Consider the following 18,315-nt stretch of genomic DNA (forward strand, 5'->3'; position numbering starts at 1 on the left):
CTTAATGAAATTCTGTTGCATTCAGAAAAGTTAAATGTATTTCAGTTCACTGGGAAAAAAAAAAACTATTCACAGTGGGGAGGAATGAAACCAGTGTTTTCAACTCTCACAAATCGAGTTCTGCGCGGCTTTGTGCCTGACCGTTGGGGTTCTCAGGGGCAGGTCCCCACTCCTGACGCTGACCCTGTAGCATCCTACGGATGCTTTCTACTTAAAGTCTCTTAACTCGATGGATCAGCAAACGCTGCATTTAAAATGGGTCAGACAAAAGTTTACCAGTTATTCCAACACTTGGTTCTTAGGCTATCTCTTTGTGGGGCTTTCCTTTCCCCCAGATAAAGAAAAATGATGACTTGGGCATATGGCTCAGTTGTGGAGCGCATGCCCGACACACCCCAGGCCCTGAGTTTGATCCCCAGTACTGCAAAATGATGGGGGGCTGGGAAATGAAATCTGTCCTTGTCATCACTGAGATCAGCTCATGCTATTTCAACTCAATCTAGGCGAAGCTTAATTGGCCTCAGAATAGATTTGTGGTTCTTGGTTTGTTTTTCAAGATAGGGTTTCTCTGTATATATAGCCCTGGCTGTCATGAAACTCACTCTACAGACCAGGCTGCCCTTGAACCTGGAGATCCGCCTGCCTCTGCCTCCCCAGTGCTGGGACTAAAGGTGTGTGCCGCCACTGCCCTGTTGAGAACAGATTTTTTTTTTTTTTTTTAAGAATACATTTACTTAATGATCTACGGGTATGTTTGGAGGTCAGGCATCAACTTACTTACAGGAGCTGATTCCTTCCTTCCACCCTGTGGGTTCTGGGATTGGACCTCGGCTTACCAGGCTTTGTGGCAAGCATCCTTACTCACTGAGCCATGCTGCCAGCCCCTCAGAACAGTGACTGCATGATGTATAATCATGAGATGATAGCATGCATCAGACTTCTTTGGATTTGACCCTGCTGACCAAAAACTGATAAGGTGGCTTTTGTGTTTTAGTTTTCTGGGTTGCTTTTGAGGCATCTCTCCTCTGCCTAACTCTGTGACAGTGACCGATCGTGGTACTCACCTGCACCTGTCCACAGGGAAAGGTAACACACTCCACCCCAACCCAGTCAACTCAGCCAGATGCTTGGAACCCACTGGGTAACGGTTTCTGAGGTAGGCAAGCATCCGGATGGCCAAGCTTTGTTCTCCAGGTTGACTTTTTTAAGACCATATTTTAGCCTCAAGAAATTGTCCAAAATGCTAGGAAAGCATAAATAAAATAGGAATTAAACTACAAACTCACTATACTTTCCTTACATTTATTTTAGTGTGTGTGTGTGTGTGTGTGTGTGTGTCTGTGTGTGTGTGTGTGTAGATCAGATCAGAAAACAACTTGTGAGACTTGGTTCTCTCCTTCTACCACATGGGTCCCAGGGATCATACTCAGGTCACCAGGCTTGGTGACAGTCGCCTTTACCAGCAGAGCTGACGTGCTGGCCCCTCGTTGTGCTTCTGTTAACACACCTACCTCCAGAGGTAGCGCATAACCTTCAGTAGGTACGAAGAGTGTGTCCACTTCGCCACGAACATGTTTCCTGCCTGAGGACCGAGTGCTGGGGGGACAGCTGTTGTGGAGGGGAGAAGCAGATGACTGTAACAGGGGTGAATGCAAGAGAGCGGCAAGTGGCATCCGTTCTGAGATTTAGTCCAAGTACCCTCTGCTTCCCTCATCCCGCACCGTCACTCAGTGGGGACACTGGGGACATATTGATCACTCCCTTCTCTCTCACATAACTGAGTACTGGTTCCTTCTGGCCGCCCAGCACTCCGCCTGCCCATACCTGTGTCTCCATCGTAAGATAGACACTGTGCCCCTGGACTGAGTCCTCAGCCCATGCCATCCTACAGCAGGGTGGGCAAAGCCCTTTCTACCCTTGACGTGGAGAGCAGAGTCCCGAGGCTGGATTTTCTCTCCAGGCGTCTGAACTCCACTCTGGGTCATGAGTCCCCGCAGAGACACAACCTGTACAGCAAATCAGATTACTGTGAAAAATAGTGGCATCTTTCTCTCGGCTCTTCAGGGGACCGCAAAGCCCAGGGGAGCAATTCTTCATCCAGGAAAAAGCCGAGGACGTGGGCAATGACTAGGCTGTGAGCTATCAGGGGTTCTGGACATCTCCTCCTGAACTTTCTCTAGGGAAGGTGATTCTTATCTCACGTTACAACTGAAAGTGATGAATGATGGTAATAACTTAACAACAAATGGCAGTACAAGCCAGAAGTCCATTGTATCAGCTCTGTGACTCGCACCTGAGGCTTCTTTAAGCCTCAACTTTCTCATCTAGAAAATGGACTACTCATAGTCCCCATCTTGCAGGTTTGAAGTGAGGATTAAATATGATTTTTAAATGTGTATTTTAGCACAGAATTTGTGTCCGGTGAATGTAGACGGTCTCGTCAATGGCTAGCCTGTGTCTCAGGCTACTTTCTGCCCCCCCACTCTCCCACTCCTCTACTCTCCCACCCACCCCCACTCTCCCACCCCTCTACTCTCCCACCCCACCCCTCCACACTCTCCCACCCCTCTATTCTCCCCTCCACCCCTCCACACTCTCCCACCCCTCTACTCTCCCACCCCACCCCTCCACACTCTCCCACCCCTCTACTCTCCCACCCCACCCCTCCACACTCTCCCACCCACTCCAATCTTTGATACCATTGCTGGCCGCCCTCCACTTCCCTCTTATCTCTCTCAGCCCCCAGTGTCTGGTCACCATCTAGTCTCTGAGACTTCTAAGCACCCGACCGACCAAGCGAGCCTTCACTTTTAGGGATATGAGAGCTGAGACAGCTAGAGGTCATCTGAAATGACAATTGAAGTCAGGAAGCCTGCCAGGGACACATTCTGATATCATTGTTTTACTTCAAAGCACCTTTGTCTAGGCGCCTACAGTTTTTTGTTTTGTCTTTTAATAAGCCATTTCCCCGAGAGCAAGGTGACAAAGGGTGGCATTTCTGTCCCGGCTTGTAGCAGGTTTCACTCCCTTTGATTCGCCAGCCTTTGAGAGGATCAAAGGCCTCTTCTGCTCACTTAGGATAGATATCCTCTTTTAAAACTTTTGTTTATTTGTATTTTATGTGCACTGGTGTTCAGCCTGCATGCATGTCTGTGTGAAGGTGTCGGATCCCCTGGAACTGGAGTTACAGACAGTTGTGAGCTGCCATATGGGTGCTGGGAACTGAACCCCGGGTCCTCACGAAGAGCAATCAATGCTCTTAACCGCTGAGCCATCTCTCCAGCACAATATATATCCTCTTTAAAGGTACTAAAATAAATAATTGGGGCCTGATAAAAACAGCCCATTCACTCATTGCGGGGAAAATTAAATGCTATTATTTTTTTCTTCTAAATAGCTTTAAGTTTTTATCATCAGTGTCCTTTGAAATACATATGAGTGGAATTCTTGACTAGGTAGTATGCTCATAGTACCACTGAAAACTTTTTTAAAAATCAATTGGGATTTTTCTAAACAATTTATTTGTTTCTACTTTATGTGTACTAAGGTGTGTTTTGCCCACATGCTTACCTGTAAACCACGCATGCAGTACCTGTGGGGACCAGAAGAGGGCATTGCACCCCTGGAACCCAAGTAACAGATGGTTGTGAACTGCCCGGTGGGGACTGGAGACTGTACCTGGGTCCTCTGGAAGAACAGCTCGGCCATCTCTCAAGTCCCAAATTAAAAATTTAAAAAATGTATATATTTAAGGCTGGATGTGGTGGCGCACGCCTTTAATCCCAGCACTCCAGAGGCAGAGGCGGGTGCATCTTCTGTGTGTGTTCAAGACCAGCCTGGTCTACATCGTGAGTTCCAGGACAGCCAGGGAGACACAGAGAGACCCTGTCTCAAAACAAACAAACAAAATATTAGAGCAGCAATATACAAGAGCGTGTTTGCTTGTTACAATGACCCCAACCTGCTGTTCCTTGATAATTACGATTGGTGTTCAAAAACAGCATTCTCTCTAATCCACAGAAATGGTTTTACCTCAGAAAAAGTGAGTTCAGTATAATAAAAGCAATGAATAAAATAATAAGTTAGTTCAGTAAGTAATAAAATGTGACAGTGTACTATGTGCAGGATACTGGGTTGACCTTTTCTCATAAGGTCATTTACTCTTTCCGAAAACCACAGGAAGTGGGTGCACTGATTATGCCCACTATATAGATGAGGAACTCAGGGTTAGCAAAGTTAATCATTTTCCTCAGGCTACAATGCTAGAGAACTGGTACCAGGTGGGAACTGGGACCTTATGAGACTCAGTGTAGCATTTCTTCAGTACCCTTGTGGCCTGTTCATTCCCTGCCTTGTAACACGGGGAAAGTGCCAACCCAGTTATTAATGGATATTTTTGAAGGAAAACCTTTCGATCCTGTTTTACATAGAGCCCATACGTTCTCTGAAGCTGATAAAAGAAAATAAGCTCATCCCTAAAGTGTGCATATGAATTAGCAGGACCTCGGCCTGATGACTGACTTCAGGAGGCTAAAACCCTGCCAGCTGAGTTAGGTTTGAGAGTGATTAAGTGCCCGCCTTCCCATAATGTGAATGGTTTGCAAAATGTGCTGATAAACCAGGACATTTCTAGAAGTGCCATTTAGTTTGATTTTTGGAAGTTCTTTGCCTAAAATATAAAAATTATATTATCATCTTTCCTTTCATTTCTCAAATGAGTTAATAAACCAGGAAGTCTGGTCCTGTTGGGTTGTGGGGTGGAGTTTGCACATTTGTGTGGGGGGGGGGGGTTAAATAATTACCACATAGTCATTCTATTGGAAACTCTCAATCATAAATATACTAGGGAGAGGAGGACCCAGTGCCTTACGAGATGACGGTCAAACGTCACCCTGATAGAGCATAACCAGTCATTATTAAAATACAATACTCTTATTTAATCCTCCCACCAAGCGTAATAATAACGTGAGACAAAGCTGACTGGAATCGGGACACGACAGCAAGGATTCATGAAGGAGAAGGCAGGATCCTGATGCCTTTGCGTCCTGGCTTCCTCCTGCTTATGAAATTAGGTGTATTGGGCTGCGTGAGTCTTAGAAATGACGGCATGAAGAACCCGATCCATGGTGGAATCCGGGCGTTCCACAGACAAGCCGGTTAAGCTGGTGTACCTTCCCTTCCGGCGCACGCGTTGGAGCTCCGGTACCCCTCAAAAAAGCCTGCATTGCCCAAAATGCAGATTTCCGTCTGCTCATCACAGAGAGGGGAGGAAAGGCCAGGCAGACGTCTGGCTTCTCTGTTGCAGCGAGGCTGACGGATCACCCCCCCCCCCACACACACACACACACCCCTCCCCAAACGCTGCTGCATCCAAATGCAAGCGTGCAGCTGGCTTACCGCAGAGTGCCGCAGTTGAGTGTCTTCAGGGACAGACACTGGGGGAAATCGCAGCCCGAGCACACCCGGGCGGCCGCCTGCCAACCTTTCTGCACCGAGGAGCCAGCCCCCAGGCAGCTGGCCAGTTTCTCGTCCCCGTCCCTGGGGCTGGGGCTGCGAGGTGGAGGCTGGGTGGGTGCTCAGGTTGAGAAAGGCAGCGGCTGGGGGCGGGGCTTCTGCCCATCCCTCGGCAGGGGGCTGCAGGCTGGGCAGCCAGGAGGCCCAGACGGCCTGCCCGCCCCTGCACGGCAGCTGCTCCCGGTGCAGGTGGGGACGTCTTGCTGCCGTACCTGGCTGTGGCTGAGCATGTGGGCGGCCGGAGGCAGGCGGGGCCGCAGGCATTGCCGCTTATGTCAGCTCTGAAATGAAAGCCGCTGAGGCCTCTGCCTCCGAAGGCTTGCAAGGGAGATCGGCACCCAGCAAATAAGAAGCCAGCCCTGGCCCCCGGAGGAGGAGGAGGAGGAGGAGGAAGAGGAGGAGAGGCTGAGCATCCCTCTCCCGGTGTCCTTTAAATGAGGAGCGTGCCTCTTTGCTTCTGACCCTCGCTTACATCACTAACCTGTGACAGGGCACATCTCCACGCCCGGTACCTGCTCCTCCAACAGCAGCTCTAGTCCTCTTTGTATGCGGCAGACATGGCCAGCCAGCAGGATTCCGGCTTCTTTGAAATCAGTATCAAATATTTACTGAAATCCTGGAGTAACGGTGAGTAATAGAAAACAAGCTTTTTGTTGTTTTGTTTTCTGGGTGCTGCTAAGATTGGAGGAATCAGATCTCAACCAGACACATATGTTTGTGAGCTGAGGAAGTTTCTCTCTCTCTCTCTCTCTCTCTCTCTCTCTCTCTCTCTCTCTCTCTCTCTCTCTCTCTCTCTCCTTCTCCTTCCATCTGCTGTGGAAATCAAAACGTCAGAGTCTGAACTAGCCTTGCTCAACTTCGAAGGCTGCAGTAGAATTACAGTAGATTTTGTTTGCTTAAAATTTCCAGAGATATGGCCCTTCAGACTCCAGGGAGGGCAGATTCGGCATTCCAGGCTACACTGCCTGCCTGGTGTTTATTTGGTTTGTTCAGGCTTTATCTAAATATTTTGTGAAGTGCAGTTTAATCGAAGGGGTGTGGCAGGGTGGTGAGTACTTTGAAATTGTTTTATTAGGGTATTGTCTGAAGAGAGACAACTACTTCGGAGTCCAAAACCTAAGGCTCATCCTTGCCAGGCATAGCCTCATCTGCAGATCCTTTTGATCTTTCCCTGGTCCCCGTGGACGATGTTCGGAATGCTATTTACCGCTAGCATTTCTGGAGATCCCAATTGCTCTAGTCCAAACATGCTTCTCTGAAATGTAAACAAGTACAGTTCTGACCCAAATGGTTCCTTAGACTGTAAGAATATCATGGTTCTGAAGTTGCGTGTCTGACCTATATACATTTTTTTTTTTTTATCAATTCACTCTTTCAAAAAGACAACCTCCTGGGTCTGGGTCGGAATCAGAGCGAGGCCTCCGGGTGCTCCGGAGTACCTTGTGTGTTTCTGCACAGTTTAAAAGCAAAGCCTGCCCCGGCACCAGCTTTTGGACTTATTTTATACAAAAAGACTGCTGGGTCTTACTGATGTTTCACTGTTTCAAATTACATTTTTTTTCTAAAAATTATTTCCATATTTTATTAGGTATATTCTAATTAATCTGCCTGGACTCTTGAGGGGTGACGGATGTCTCCTCCTCTGATGACCTGGAGCCAAAAATTGTTTTTATGTAAACAAACCTCGGCAGGGGAACTTGGGCTGGACTGTTTGGAGAAGAGTGAAATACTGCTTGAGGATATTTGGGGGGTGCGTCTCGGAATGACATCCCCAGAAGCCATTTTCCCTGGGTCACTGAACCCCACTGTGCACCAGGGGCTTGTCTGGAGTGTTTCTGTACAAGTGGGAGGCCATTTGGGAGCAATACTGCTGTGTTGTCGAAGCCATAAATCATTTAACTTGGGTTCATTTTCTGTATCCCCCATGCTCACAGATGAATCTTCCTTTGTCTGTCTACCCTTTGATTAGGGAAAAGAATTTGACAGACTGGACACTGTAGAGAGCAGTTTGTCTCGATGGAAAAAAACAAAACAAAACAAAAGCAAACAAACAAAAATACCTCCCAAGTTTGATATCAGTCTGTGGATTTTAAACTCCATTTGGTTATTCCAAAGCCTGTTTCCCTCTATGAGTTTTTGTCATGCCTTTAGATGGGAAATGACGCTGTGACAGCACCTGATGGGATTTCTTTCAAACCCTCTTGTCTGTCTTCAAATGACTCTAGACAGAATAGATAATTGCTTCATCTCCTTATTTTTCCCTGTATCCCCACACCAGGAAATGGTTCAAAATTATTGTTCATTTCAACTTGGAGAGTATCTGTGACTCGATTTCAGTGTCTCCCAGTTCATTCAGCAAAGATCTGCTGAGTTCCTTAACACTTGCCAGGCTGTGGGGTGTGTGAAAGAGACGGCCCTGACCGCGTGTCCTGATTCCTTCATTTCAGGACAATGAAGTTGGTAATGTTCTTGGGAGTTGGGCGGGTCTGGATGGTTTATACCCCTTTCTTAAACGAGGAAAGGGAAATATGCTCACTGCCTTCCCCCTCTGGAGCTTGTCACAACACTTACCTGCGTACAGCCTGGCATAGTTCTCATCTCTAAGTTTTACATGTTTCCAGTAACAGAGAGAGAAAGAGGAATTTGCCTGTACAAAAGACAGAGTGGAGAAACAGAAGCCCCAGGGCTTCGCCTGTGAGCGCAGCCTTGGCTGAAAGGCTGCATCCAGGGCAAGCAGCTAAGCGCGTGCTTGCGCATGCCTGGCTTCCCAGGTTGGCAAGGCAAAGATGCCCGCCCACATACCTGAATGGAGGACCAGCCCCCTAATTATGTGGTGGTGCTTATTTACACAAGCGCAGCAATTAAAAAGCAATGAAACAAACTCTATAGCTGCAGCTGACTGCTTTCCTGGGCAGGAGTAGAGGGAAGGATGACGTCATAAGCATTTACAGGTTAAGGTTTCCGTTTGATAGAGAAAGGGCACGTTGTGGGGCGAAATGTCATTTTGTATATATCTTTGTCTCATCAGAAGAATTAAGAAGCCAATTAAGCACACTGGTCGCTGCCTGGCGAGATGAATTGGTTTCTACCTGGTGGCCTTGACGCTTTCTTCTTCCTTGGCATGACACACTCCACCCACCCTGTCAGGCTGCCCTTTGGTTTGAATGAAGCTGGGGCTTAGAGTGGTCTGACATCCTGATGTCCTGACGTCCTGATGTCCTGACGTCCTGATGTCCTTACACAGACCTCACCGGTGGCTTTTTCTTAACCTGCTCACACAACTGTCCTGTTCCCTGTACTTGTATCTGTGCCCCTGGGTGTCCATGGCCACAGCCACCTGTGGGCTTCTCAGCCACACTGGGACTATTCACTGGTCTTCTGATGTCAGACTCTGCTACCCATCTCCCTCTGGGCAGTATCTTCCGGGGCCTCCCCTGAGGGCCCTCTGCGCCCATCATCTGTCTTCTCTCTTCTTCTTTTCCTCTCTGTCTTCTGCGGTTCAGTAACTTGTTCCCATATCCCCGGCTGTTCACATCTCCACCCCATAATCTGGCAGGCTCACACCACAAATTACAGAGCCAGAGGGACTTGCTGCCAATCTTCTAAGTCCTGTGCTTGTGTGGCCTTGGATTAGGCACTGACTCGGTTTCCTCATCTGCAAGAAGGAAGCCAAAGTAATGGGTGCCTCATAGGCATGGGGTGTTCAGACACAGAGCACTGGGGGGGAGGGGGCACCTCACACACCGTAAGTGTTTGATAAATGCTGAAATAATATAAATGTATTCTGATGCTCATCTGCGTTCTGAACCCACTTAAAACGTGGCTTAGATAGTTTCCTTCCTTTGCCTTGGCATCCTCAGTGGATTATTTGATGAATAGTCAATACTTACTTCACCCCTGGGCAAGGAAACACTATGGAGATGACAGTTAGGATTTACTTTCAAACTTTACCCCTTTCTCTGTCTCAATGACTACCAAATGCTCCTGCTTTCCTTGACTGTGTGCCCTCTAGCCATGTGGAGTGGACTTGGGAGTGTCTCGGTGGCAGGAAGTTGCTTCGGCCTTTAGGACAGCTCCAGAAGAAGTTTGAAACGGTTCGCTTCATGCTGCATCGCAGGGTAGGAGAGTTTACACAGAGAGAGTGAGTGTGTGGGCTTCAGCGTCGTCTGAAAAGTCTAAATGGCTCCCTTGTACTGCTAACCAACCCATGACTCCCAGGGAACACTGGCCCGATGAGATGAGTGAAGGACATTCAGAATCACCTGGCGCTTTCCAGAGTACACACCCTCCCTGTGGTACTTAGCCAGTCCAGCTACCCACTGAGGACTACATCTTTATGTTCATTAACGCTTTCAGGTCCTTAGGCTTCCCCCACGCAGTGAACTACCCTGGAAGAACTGAATGGCCTCTTTGCACAGAGGTTGGTGTTCGCCAGCGTTGGCTAATGTTTTTCTAAGGAAACTTGCACGTATGAGCAGAACCAGCTTCAGGGTTCTTCCAAGTTGTAGGGAGTTAATAAATACTTGATAAGTGTGGTGACTCACGCTCATGATCCCATCACTTCAGAGGCAGAGAGTCCAAGGTTATCTTCATCTGTGTGAGACCCCTTCTACAAGAGAGAATGAAGAGAGAGAGAGAGAGAGAGAGAGAGAGAGAGAGAGAGAGAGAGAGAGAGAGAGAGAGAGAGAGAGAATAACCCATTCAGCACAGAAACGGGGCTTGATGATGCTGGTTGTCAGGCCAGGGAAATCCCGGACAACTACGAATTGGCCGTGAAGCCGTACGTACTGATGATGCATAGGTATATGGCAGGTGACCCTCCAGGGCACTATGAGAAAGACCTTTTATAAAATCGGCTTAAAGATGTGGAAAATTAATATTAATAGAGTTGCCTGAACCTATCAATAGGTACAATTCAAATACAGACACATTTGGGATGTGTGTGTGGGATGTGTGTGTGGGGTGTGTGTGTGTGTGTGTGTGTGTGTTTGTGTGTGTGTGTATGTGTATGTGTTTGTGTGTGTGTGTGTGTTCTGTGTGTGTGTGTGTATGTGTGTGTGGGATGTGTGTGTGTGTATGTGTGGGGGATGTGTGTGTGTGTGTGTGTGTGTGTGTGTGTGTGTGTGTGTGTGTGTACTGGTGCTGGTGTTGGTGCCGGGTTGGAATTCAGGTTTCACGCAACCTGAGCTACACCCCACCATTCGGTCCTTGCAGTGGAGGAGTGACCAAGCATTATTGTCTGCATTCAGCTGGGGAGAGGCTGCTGCGTCCCTGTAGCTCACAGCTGTGTGATGATGGCATCCCTTCAGAGGCCACTGGGTCACTTCTGCTGAAGCAATCTATAGCCTCATGAGAAACAATACCTCACACCAGCATCCATGTCTTCCAGGCAGAAAGAAGTCTATTGCTGGGTTTGTTGTGGAGACAAATTGGAGGTGGTAGTTGGCAGGTCCAAAGGAAACTTGGGACAGATGGTTATCTGTGGTGCCTGTTAGCACACCAAAGCACATCCTGGTCTCCAAGCTCCCTCAGGATCACAGGTACCTGTTACAGAGTCCATGCTGGCATCCTGGCTCCCTCAGGATCACAGGTACCTGTTACAGAGTCCATGCTGGCATCCTGGATCCCTCGGTACCATAAGTACCTGTTACAGAGTCCATGCTGGCCTCCTGGCTCCCTCGGTATCACAGGTACCCGTTACAGAGTCCATGCTGGCCTCCTGGATCCCTCGGTATCACAAGTACCTGTTACAGAGTCCATGCTGGCATTCTGGCCTCCTCAGGATCACAGGTACCTGTTACAGAGTCCATGCTGGCATCCTGGCCTCCTCAGGATCACAGGTACCTGTTACAGAGTCCATGCTGGCATCCTGGATCCCTCGGTATCACAGGTACCTGTTACAGAGTCCATGCTGGCATCCTGGCTACCTCGGTATCACAAGTACCTGTTACAGAGTCCATGCTGGCATCCTGGCTCCCTCAGGATCACAGGTTCCTGTTACAGAGTCCATGCTGGCATCCTGGCTCTTCTAAACCAGCCTCTCCCCTAAATTTCTCCAGCTCATAGGCTTCCCTACCCCCAGCTTCTCATTCCCTTATAACCCTGCTAGTTCAGCTATACGGTCTCGTGGCCCTCTCTCCTTTCTTGTCCACTCCTGCCCCCCACTTCTCTTGGCCTGGTCCCGTCTGCCGACCACGTTCAGTCTACTCCTTTGTTTCTCCGCTCTGGACCCTTCCATCTGGCAGAGAGCTTTTCCTCACACTTACAATAAAAACCTTCCCCTCGGCCATACCTTGAAGAGGTCACATCCTCACCTTATACATCGGGTGCCCGAACCCTCAGTTTATACACTAGCTATTGTCGTTTGTTTTGAATTGGAATGCACGATTCATTAAAATCAAAGCGGACCCTGCCCGAGCAGTCCCAGTGTAACAGACACTGCCATTCTGTGGGGAACACTACGCCCAATGGCTTATATATAGGGCAGTCACATAATTATTCATCCAAAACTGGGACACTTTGGAGAGTGAAAGTTAATAATGATGCAAGGACGCTGTCATCTGAGACTACCTTTGGCAAAAGGGCCCAGATGGTTGTTTCTCTGTTCTTTCCCACAACGCTATGGGCTAAATATCATCCACATTTTACAAACGGGAAAAAAAATTGAAACTTGATTAGGTGACATCCACCCCTTCTCCAACACCGAAACACTGAAACACTGATTGCTTTATTGTTTTATTTATTTGTTTGTTCATTTTAGAGTATTTTTATTTTTGTATGAGTGTTTTGCCTGCATCTATGTGTGTGCCTGGTGCCTGTGGAAGCCAGAAGAGAGTGTTGAATCCCCTGGGACTGGAGTTCAGGAAGACTGTGGAACCACCACCATGTGGCCATGTGGGTGCTGGGAATTGAACCTGGGTCCTCTGGAGGAGCCGCCAGCGCTCTTAACCGCTGAGCCGTCTCTCCAGCCCCTGTGCTGTTTTTATACTTGCCAAAAGGACCATAGGAGCAAGAGCACTGTTGGGAATCTGGTGTTTTATAGGCATTTAAATTTTTATTGGCTAATACCTCCGCCAGGTCGGCTCTCCCTCCCTCTCCCTCCTCCCCTCCCTCTTCCTCCCTGTCTGCTTAAGTGTGTATAATCAGTCTCTCTCTCTCTCTCTCTCTCTCTCTCTCTCTCTCTCTCTCTCTCTCTCTCTCTCTCTCTCTCTCTCACACACACACACACACACACACACACACACACACACGCATACACCTGTTTAGTTGCCATAGAAGACCTTCTCTTTAGGATAGGCCTCTTTGAAAGCCCTAAACTAAATTCTGCAAGTGTTCTCCATTTGTTTTTCAAACACTACAGAGCGGTCTACCCCCGCTCATCTTTGCACCAAACATATGCACACACGTGATGAGATTACTTTATTTGCTTATCCATTTATTTTGGTTTTTCAAGGCAGGGTTTCTCTGTGTAGCCTTGACTGTCCCAAATCTCACTCTGTACACCAGGCTGGCCTCGAACTCAGAGATCTGCCTGCCTCTGCCTCCCGAGTGTTGAGATTAAAGGTGTGCGCCACCACCAGACCAGATTACTTCTTTAATGTTGATTCGTTCCTACTCTGAAAAGTGTACGCAAATACTTAGCTGGCTCTGCAGCTGGGACTGTAGCTTAGTAGTGTAGTACTTATCTGGTGAGACCCTGGATTTGAGCTCCAGCCTTGATACTGATATGTTTGTAGATAGATAGGTGATAGCTAGATAGATAGACAGATAGGATAGATAATAGATAGATAGATGATAGATAGATAATAGATAGATAGACAGACAGACAGATAGATAGGGAGATGGATAGATATATAAAATTAGAGCTCCAGTTAAATTAAATGAATTAAATAAAAATGTATGCATGCTTTAGCTTCTTTTAAAATGGTCGTTTGTCTCCATTCCTGAGGTTTTTTCTGAGGGGGACTGTATTTCTTTTTAGAAGCCAGTGGCAGACTCCTAATTGACAGTAGTATTGACATGAGAAAGAATGTCCCCATTTTCTTCTGGCCTCCAGGGCGCTGGGCCCACATAATGCACAGATATACATTCAGGAAAATACTCATACAAATTAAATAAATGTTAAGGCGTGTGTGTGTGATTGTGATTCTGGTCTGAAAGGCAAACAGTGGGAGGCAGTAAAGAGACATGACCTGAATAATTTTACAAGTTGGGAATCAGTCCAGAATGTTTGAGGAAGTTGCCAGGGTTGGGATGCTTCAAGTGACAAGGAGTACCCTCTAAAAGACTTCTGTCTCAAGTCGTTTGAACACCCGTGACTCATTCATCTGCTTTGGGGTACAGTTTAAGGAATGGAAAGGTCACAAACGTCCTGGTCATTGGATTAGTGATGTCTACCTTCTTCAGCCTTCTGTAATACTCAGTGTGAGATGGACTCAGCTATGAGCTGGAGCTGGTGAGGAGGGACTTTGGCTTTGGAGGGGGCTGTCCCCTGGCCTGTCCCCTGGCCCCTGACCTGTTTATGTCCCTTTGTCCAGCCCTCACTGGTGCAAAGCTTTCTATTGGTGTAGCCCCCAGTGGTCTGGTCAGCATCTACAGCTGCCTCGCCCATTTGGATGAGTTGGTTACGACCAAACCAGCCCAGCCTCTTTCCAGTGACTGGATGAAGTTGATGACATTGAATTCTTCCCAAGTGCAATTTCTGTCTGAGGAGATATGCATATGGCATCATGGAGATATATTTTATAACATTTCAGGTCAGATTTATGTGAATAAATAATGTTCTTAGTTAAGTACTTACCTTTGACTAAGGCTTTAAAAACGTGGTGTAGGGCTGGAGAGGTGGCTCGGTGGTTAAGGGCACTGGCTGCTCTTTCAGAGGACCAGGGTTCCATTCCCAGCGCCACTTGGTGGCTCACACCCATCTCTAACTCTAGTTACCGGGGATCGAACATTCTCTTCTGGCTTCCATGGGCTCCAGGTGTGAAAGTGATACATAGGCAAATATGTAGGTAAAACACCCATACACATAAAAAAATTGGATTAATAATTTTTTAAAAATGCAATGGAAGTTGGTATCTGTCACTTAAATAGTTCAGAGGAGCCAGGCCCTGGTGGCCACACGCCTTTAACCCCAACACTCTGGAGGCAGAGGCAGGCAGATCTCTGTGAGTTTGAGGCCAGCCTGGTCTACAGAGCGAATCCCAGGACAGCCAGGACTACACAGAGAAACCTTGTCTTGAAAAACAAAAGCAAAAAGATAGCTCAGATGTCAATCTGACTTTTAATAAATGTGTTAAGATTTTCTGGATTTATTAGCTTTCTTTTCTGAACTCTGAAACTTCTATAATTTTCCACAGTGTGTTGCTATGACGTGTCTACCCAATCTGAGCACTCTACCCCAGTACAAAATAGCAAACAGCCACTTCCTGGAAACGTGGGTGGCATTGGTGGAGCAAGACAGTACTCAGGCTAACCTCATTTTCTCTTACCACTCTCTCTTACTTTATAGATCCCATTCAACAACTTAAGTCTATTTATTTACTTAAAGCATATTACTTCATCCTGGAGTGGTAGGCTATATGAATAAGAGAGTGTCTCCCTCCATCTCAGAATTACTTATTTTTATTTGTGTGTGAGTGTTTGCCTACATGTATGTATATACACCCTATGCATGCAGTGCCTGAGGCAGCCAGAGGGGGCATCAGATCACCTGGACCTGGAGTTACAGATGACTGTGAGATGTCGTGAGGATGCTAAGAATTGAACCTGAGTCCACTGGGAGAGCAGCCTATGCTCTTAACCACTGAGCCATCCATCTATCCCAGCTCTCTCAGGCTTGGAAGAGCAATGAGATTCATCTTTTCTGGTTTTTTATATTGGAACATCTATAGGAATATCTTTTCCGACTTTACTGGATTGTACCACAAAACTTTGTATTCGAGCATGAGTTTTTCTTGGGTATTACATGGATGTGTCTTGCTATTTCATAGTGTGAGACATGCAGGGCAAGCACTATTCAATACTTCTTTATTGACCATCAAGTGTGTACAAGGCTTGCACCATTCTGGCAACATCACAGATGCACTACACCTGGGTTTAGATATACCAAAGTCCCCTTGACTTTCAGAACTGGGGAGAAATGTCCCATGATCCAGAGACAGTGTGCAGTGCAGGCCTTGGAGAACATCATTTTGGAGGATGTGTTTGGTAGGTCTGTTGATGCTAGCTTTGTGTATTTTCACACCCTCCACTTCAGAGGACATTTGGAAGGAAGCCTGGTGTTTTCAGGACTGGGTTTTTGTAAGAACATTTTGAAATATTTCTCCTAGCAGGATGATTAAAGGAGAAGAAATAGAAGGTCTTTGCAATAGACCCCCAAAGGAACATTTGCCGAGATCTTAGAAGATGCGGAAACATTTCAGATAGGCATTCCTTACACTAGAACACTGGGAAAAGAAGTCACCTTCGCCATGTTTGTTTGTGGTTTTGCCCCTGCCCCTTTCTTCCTCTGTTTTGGCAGCCTCTTGCTATGTAGCCCTCACTGACCGGCTCAAAACTCACTACCTAGACTGTGCTGGCCTCAAACTAGTAGCCATCCTCCTGCCTCTGCCTTCTGACTCCTGAAATCACCAAGTTCCACCTGCATGTTTTGTTTCTTGGTCTGTGTGGGTGGTGGCATTTTGAGACAGGGTGGGTGAAGCTTGCTGTCACCAGGCTGATGTTGCACTCTCGTGTCTTAGAGTCCCTTCCGCCGGACTCTCCTGAGTAGCTGGGATCACGGGGTGCCCACAGCCAGCTGCCGCACTTAGGAAAATGTTTGCCCCCAAGACAAATTCAAAGGCAGCTATGCTTCATTTTGGAGTGGCTCCGTTCCTCTTCTGTGTGTCTTGGGGATTAAAGAGGTGTATGTGTGTGCATGCGCAAGCCACCAAGAGATGGAACAAATTACATATTTCTGTAAGTTAACTTTCACGATCCCTCCACTTACCTATAATCTTCCAGTCAGTCTCTTTCATTGAACACACAAGCACAGGCATTTAAAATGTTAGTCACCCCAAACTCCAGATGCTAAGCAGGGAAAGTTTATATTCTACCAGCGCATCGACTCTGTAATGAGTCTGATTTGGCTTTTAATCCCTTTCTACTGTGCAGTCATTTGATAAGCCGCAGACGGGAGTTAAAGCCACAGCCGCACCGTTTGGGCAAATGCTTTCATGGCACTGTTAAAGGTTTGTTGTCCTGTCAATTTAAGGGAGTTGAAATCTTTTTTTTTTTTTTTTTTTTTTTTGGCTTTTTCGAGACAGGGTTTCTCTGTGTAGCTTTGCGCCTCTCTTGGAACTCACTTGGTAGCCCAGGCTGGCCTCGAACTCACAGAGATCCGCCTGGCTCTGCCTCCCGAGTGCTGGGATTAAAGACGTGCGCCACCACCGCCCGGCTGAAATCTTTTTTAGGAAGGCATTCAGAGCTACACGGAGTGCTGTTTATCAACCTTAATTTGATATGCAACTCAGACCGTTTCTGCCACTCTTAATCAAAGTGCACAGTAGTTCAGCACAGCCTTGAAAGCCCCGAGTTTCTCGGCCAGTGCCACGAGAGCAAGACTATGGAAATGAATGATCGAATCCCCATCCGACACCTCGTGCCCGAACATCAGACACACTAGCCTGACCTCTTCGAGCGAAGTTTTGTAAACAAGTAAATACGTATTTTGGCAGCCGGGGAAAGGGTAGGGTATTAGATTAACTGGGGAGACACTTTAGTAAAGTTCCATCTGAACCTTGTATTTATGTAGGTGGGGCTTGGTCATCAATAAAATGGTTTGCTAGTTAAGAGGCAAATCAATCAAATGCTTCCCCTTCTGAGTAAATTCTTGGATTTTTATTTCGTGTGTGTGTGTGTGTGTGTGTGTGTGTGTGTGTGTTATGTGTGAGGTATATGTGTATGTGTGTGAGTGTGGTATGTGTGTGGTATATGCATGGTATGTGGGTATGTGTGTGGTGTGATATGTATATGGTGTGTGTGTGGTCTGTTTGTGGTGTGTGCAGTATGTGTGTAGTGTGTGGTGTGTGTATGGTATGTGTGAGGTATGTGTGTGGTGTGTGTATGTATGTGGGGTGTGTGTGTGAGATGTGTGTGTGTGTGTGTGTGTGTGTGTGGTATGTGTGTGGTATGTGGTCTGTGTATGATGTGTGTGTATGTGTGGAGTGTGTGTGATGTGTGTATGTATGTGTGTGTGTGGTGTGTGTGTGAGACCTTGGCTGTTCCCTCTTACTTCCTTCTGAAGACAGAACAAACCTGTCTCTTTGTCCCTTGCTTATGAATATGAAGTGGTTTTAATACTCCCACTGAAAACTGATGCTTGTGTAGACATTGTATTTATCAGCTATTTCTGCTGCTCTGTGAGTGCTGGGCTGAAAGAGGTTTAGTGGGGGATATTGAACTTAAAGGGGGTGGAATCTCAGACCCGCACAGCTTCCTAGCCTGACTTGCTTTTCTGTAACCTGAATAAAAGAAAAACTGTCTCCCTGCACAGCCTGCCAGATTCTATTGTATACACACACACACACACACACACACACACGCACGCACGCGCGCGTGTAAACAGTACAGTGACTATGTGTCTAACTCAGGAAGTCTGAACAGGGTTGTATCGGTGTGAGATGGCAGCAGTCTTGGCTTCTTGGTCTGAAGATGCACTTTTCTTTCTTCCCTACAACTTGAAATATGAGGATTATGAAAATTGCTGGCATTCTAGAGCCTTTGAAATACATAGTCATGTAGCTAATGGATTCTCGCCTG

The 18,315-nt window shown here is 47.1% G+C and overlaps 1 protein-coding gene across 1 annotated transcript in view; it reads left to right on the top strand.

The window, feature by feature from the left end:
• The first annotated feature begins 5,910 nt into the window (after positions 1-5,910).
• The window catches only part of Fry (FRY microtubule binding protein), a 249,244-nt gene continuing 236,839 nt past the window's right edge, over positions 5,911-18,315 (top strand). The window contains exon 1 of the mRNA XM_059248951.1: positions 5,911-6,141. Within this exon, the coding sequence (XP_059104934.1) occupies positions 6,072-6,141 (70 nt within the window). The 5' untranslated portion in view covers positions 5,911-6,071. The remainder of the gene's footprint in view (positions 6,142-18,315) is intronic.

This window comes from Peromyscus eremicus, chromosome 23 (genome assembly GCF_949786415.1).
Source record: "Peromyscus eremicus chromosome 23, PerEre_H2_v1, whole genome shotgun sequence".
NCBI classification, from domain to species: Eukaryota; Metazoa; Chordata; class Mammalia; order Rodentia; family Cricetidae; genus Peromyscus; species Peromyscus eremicus.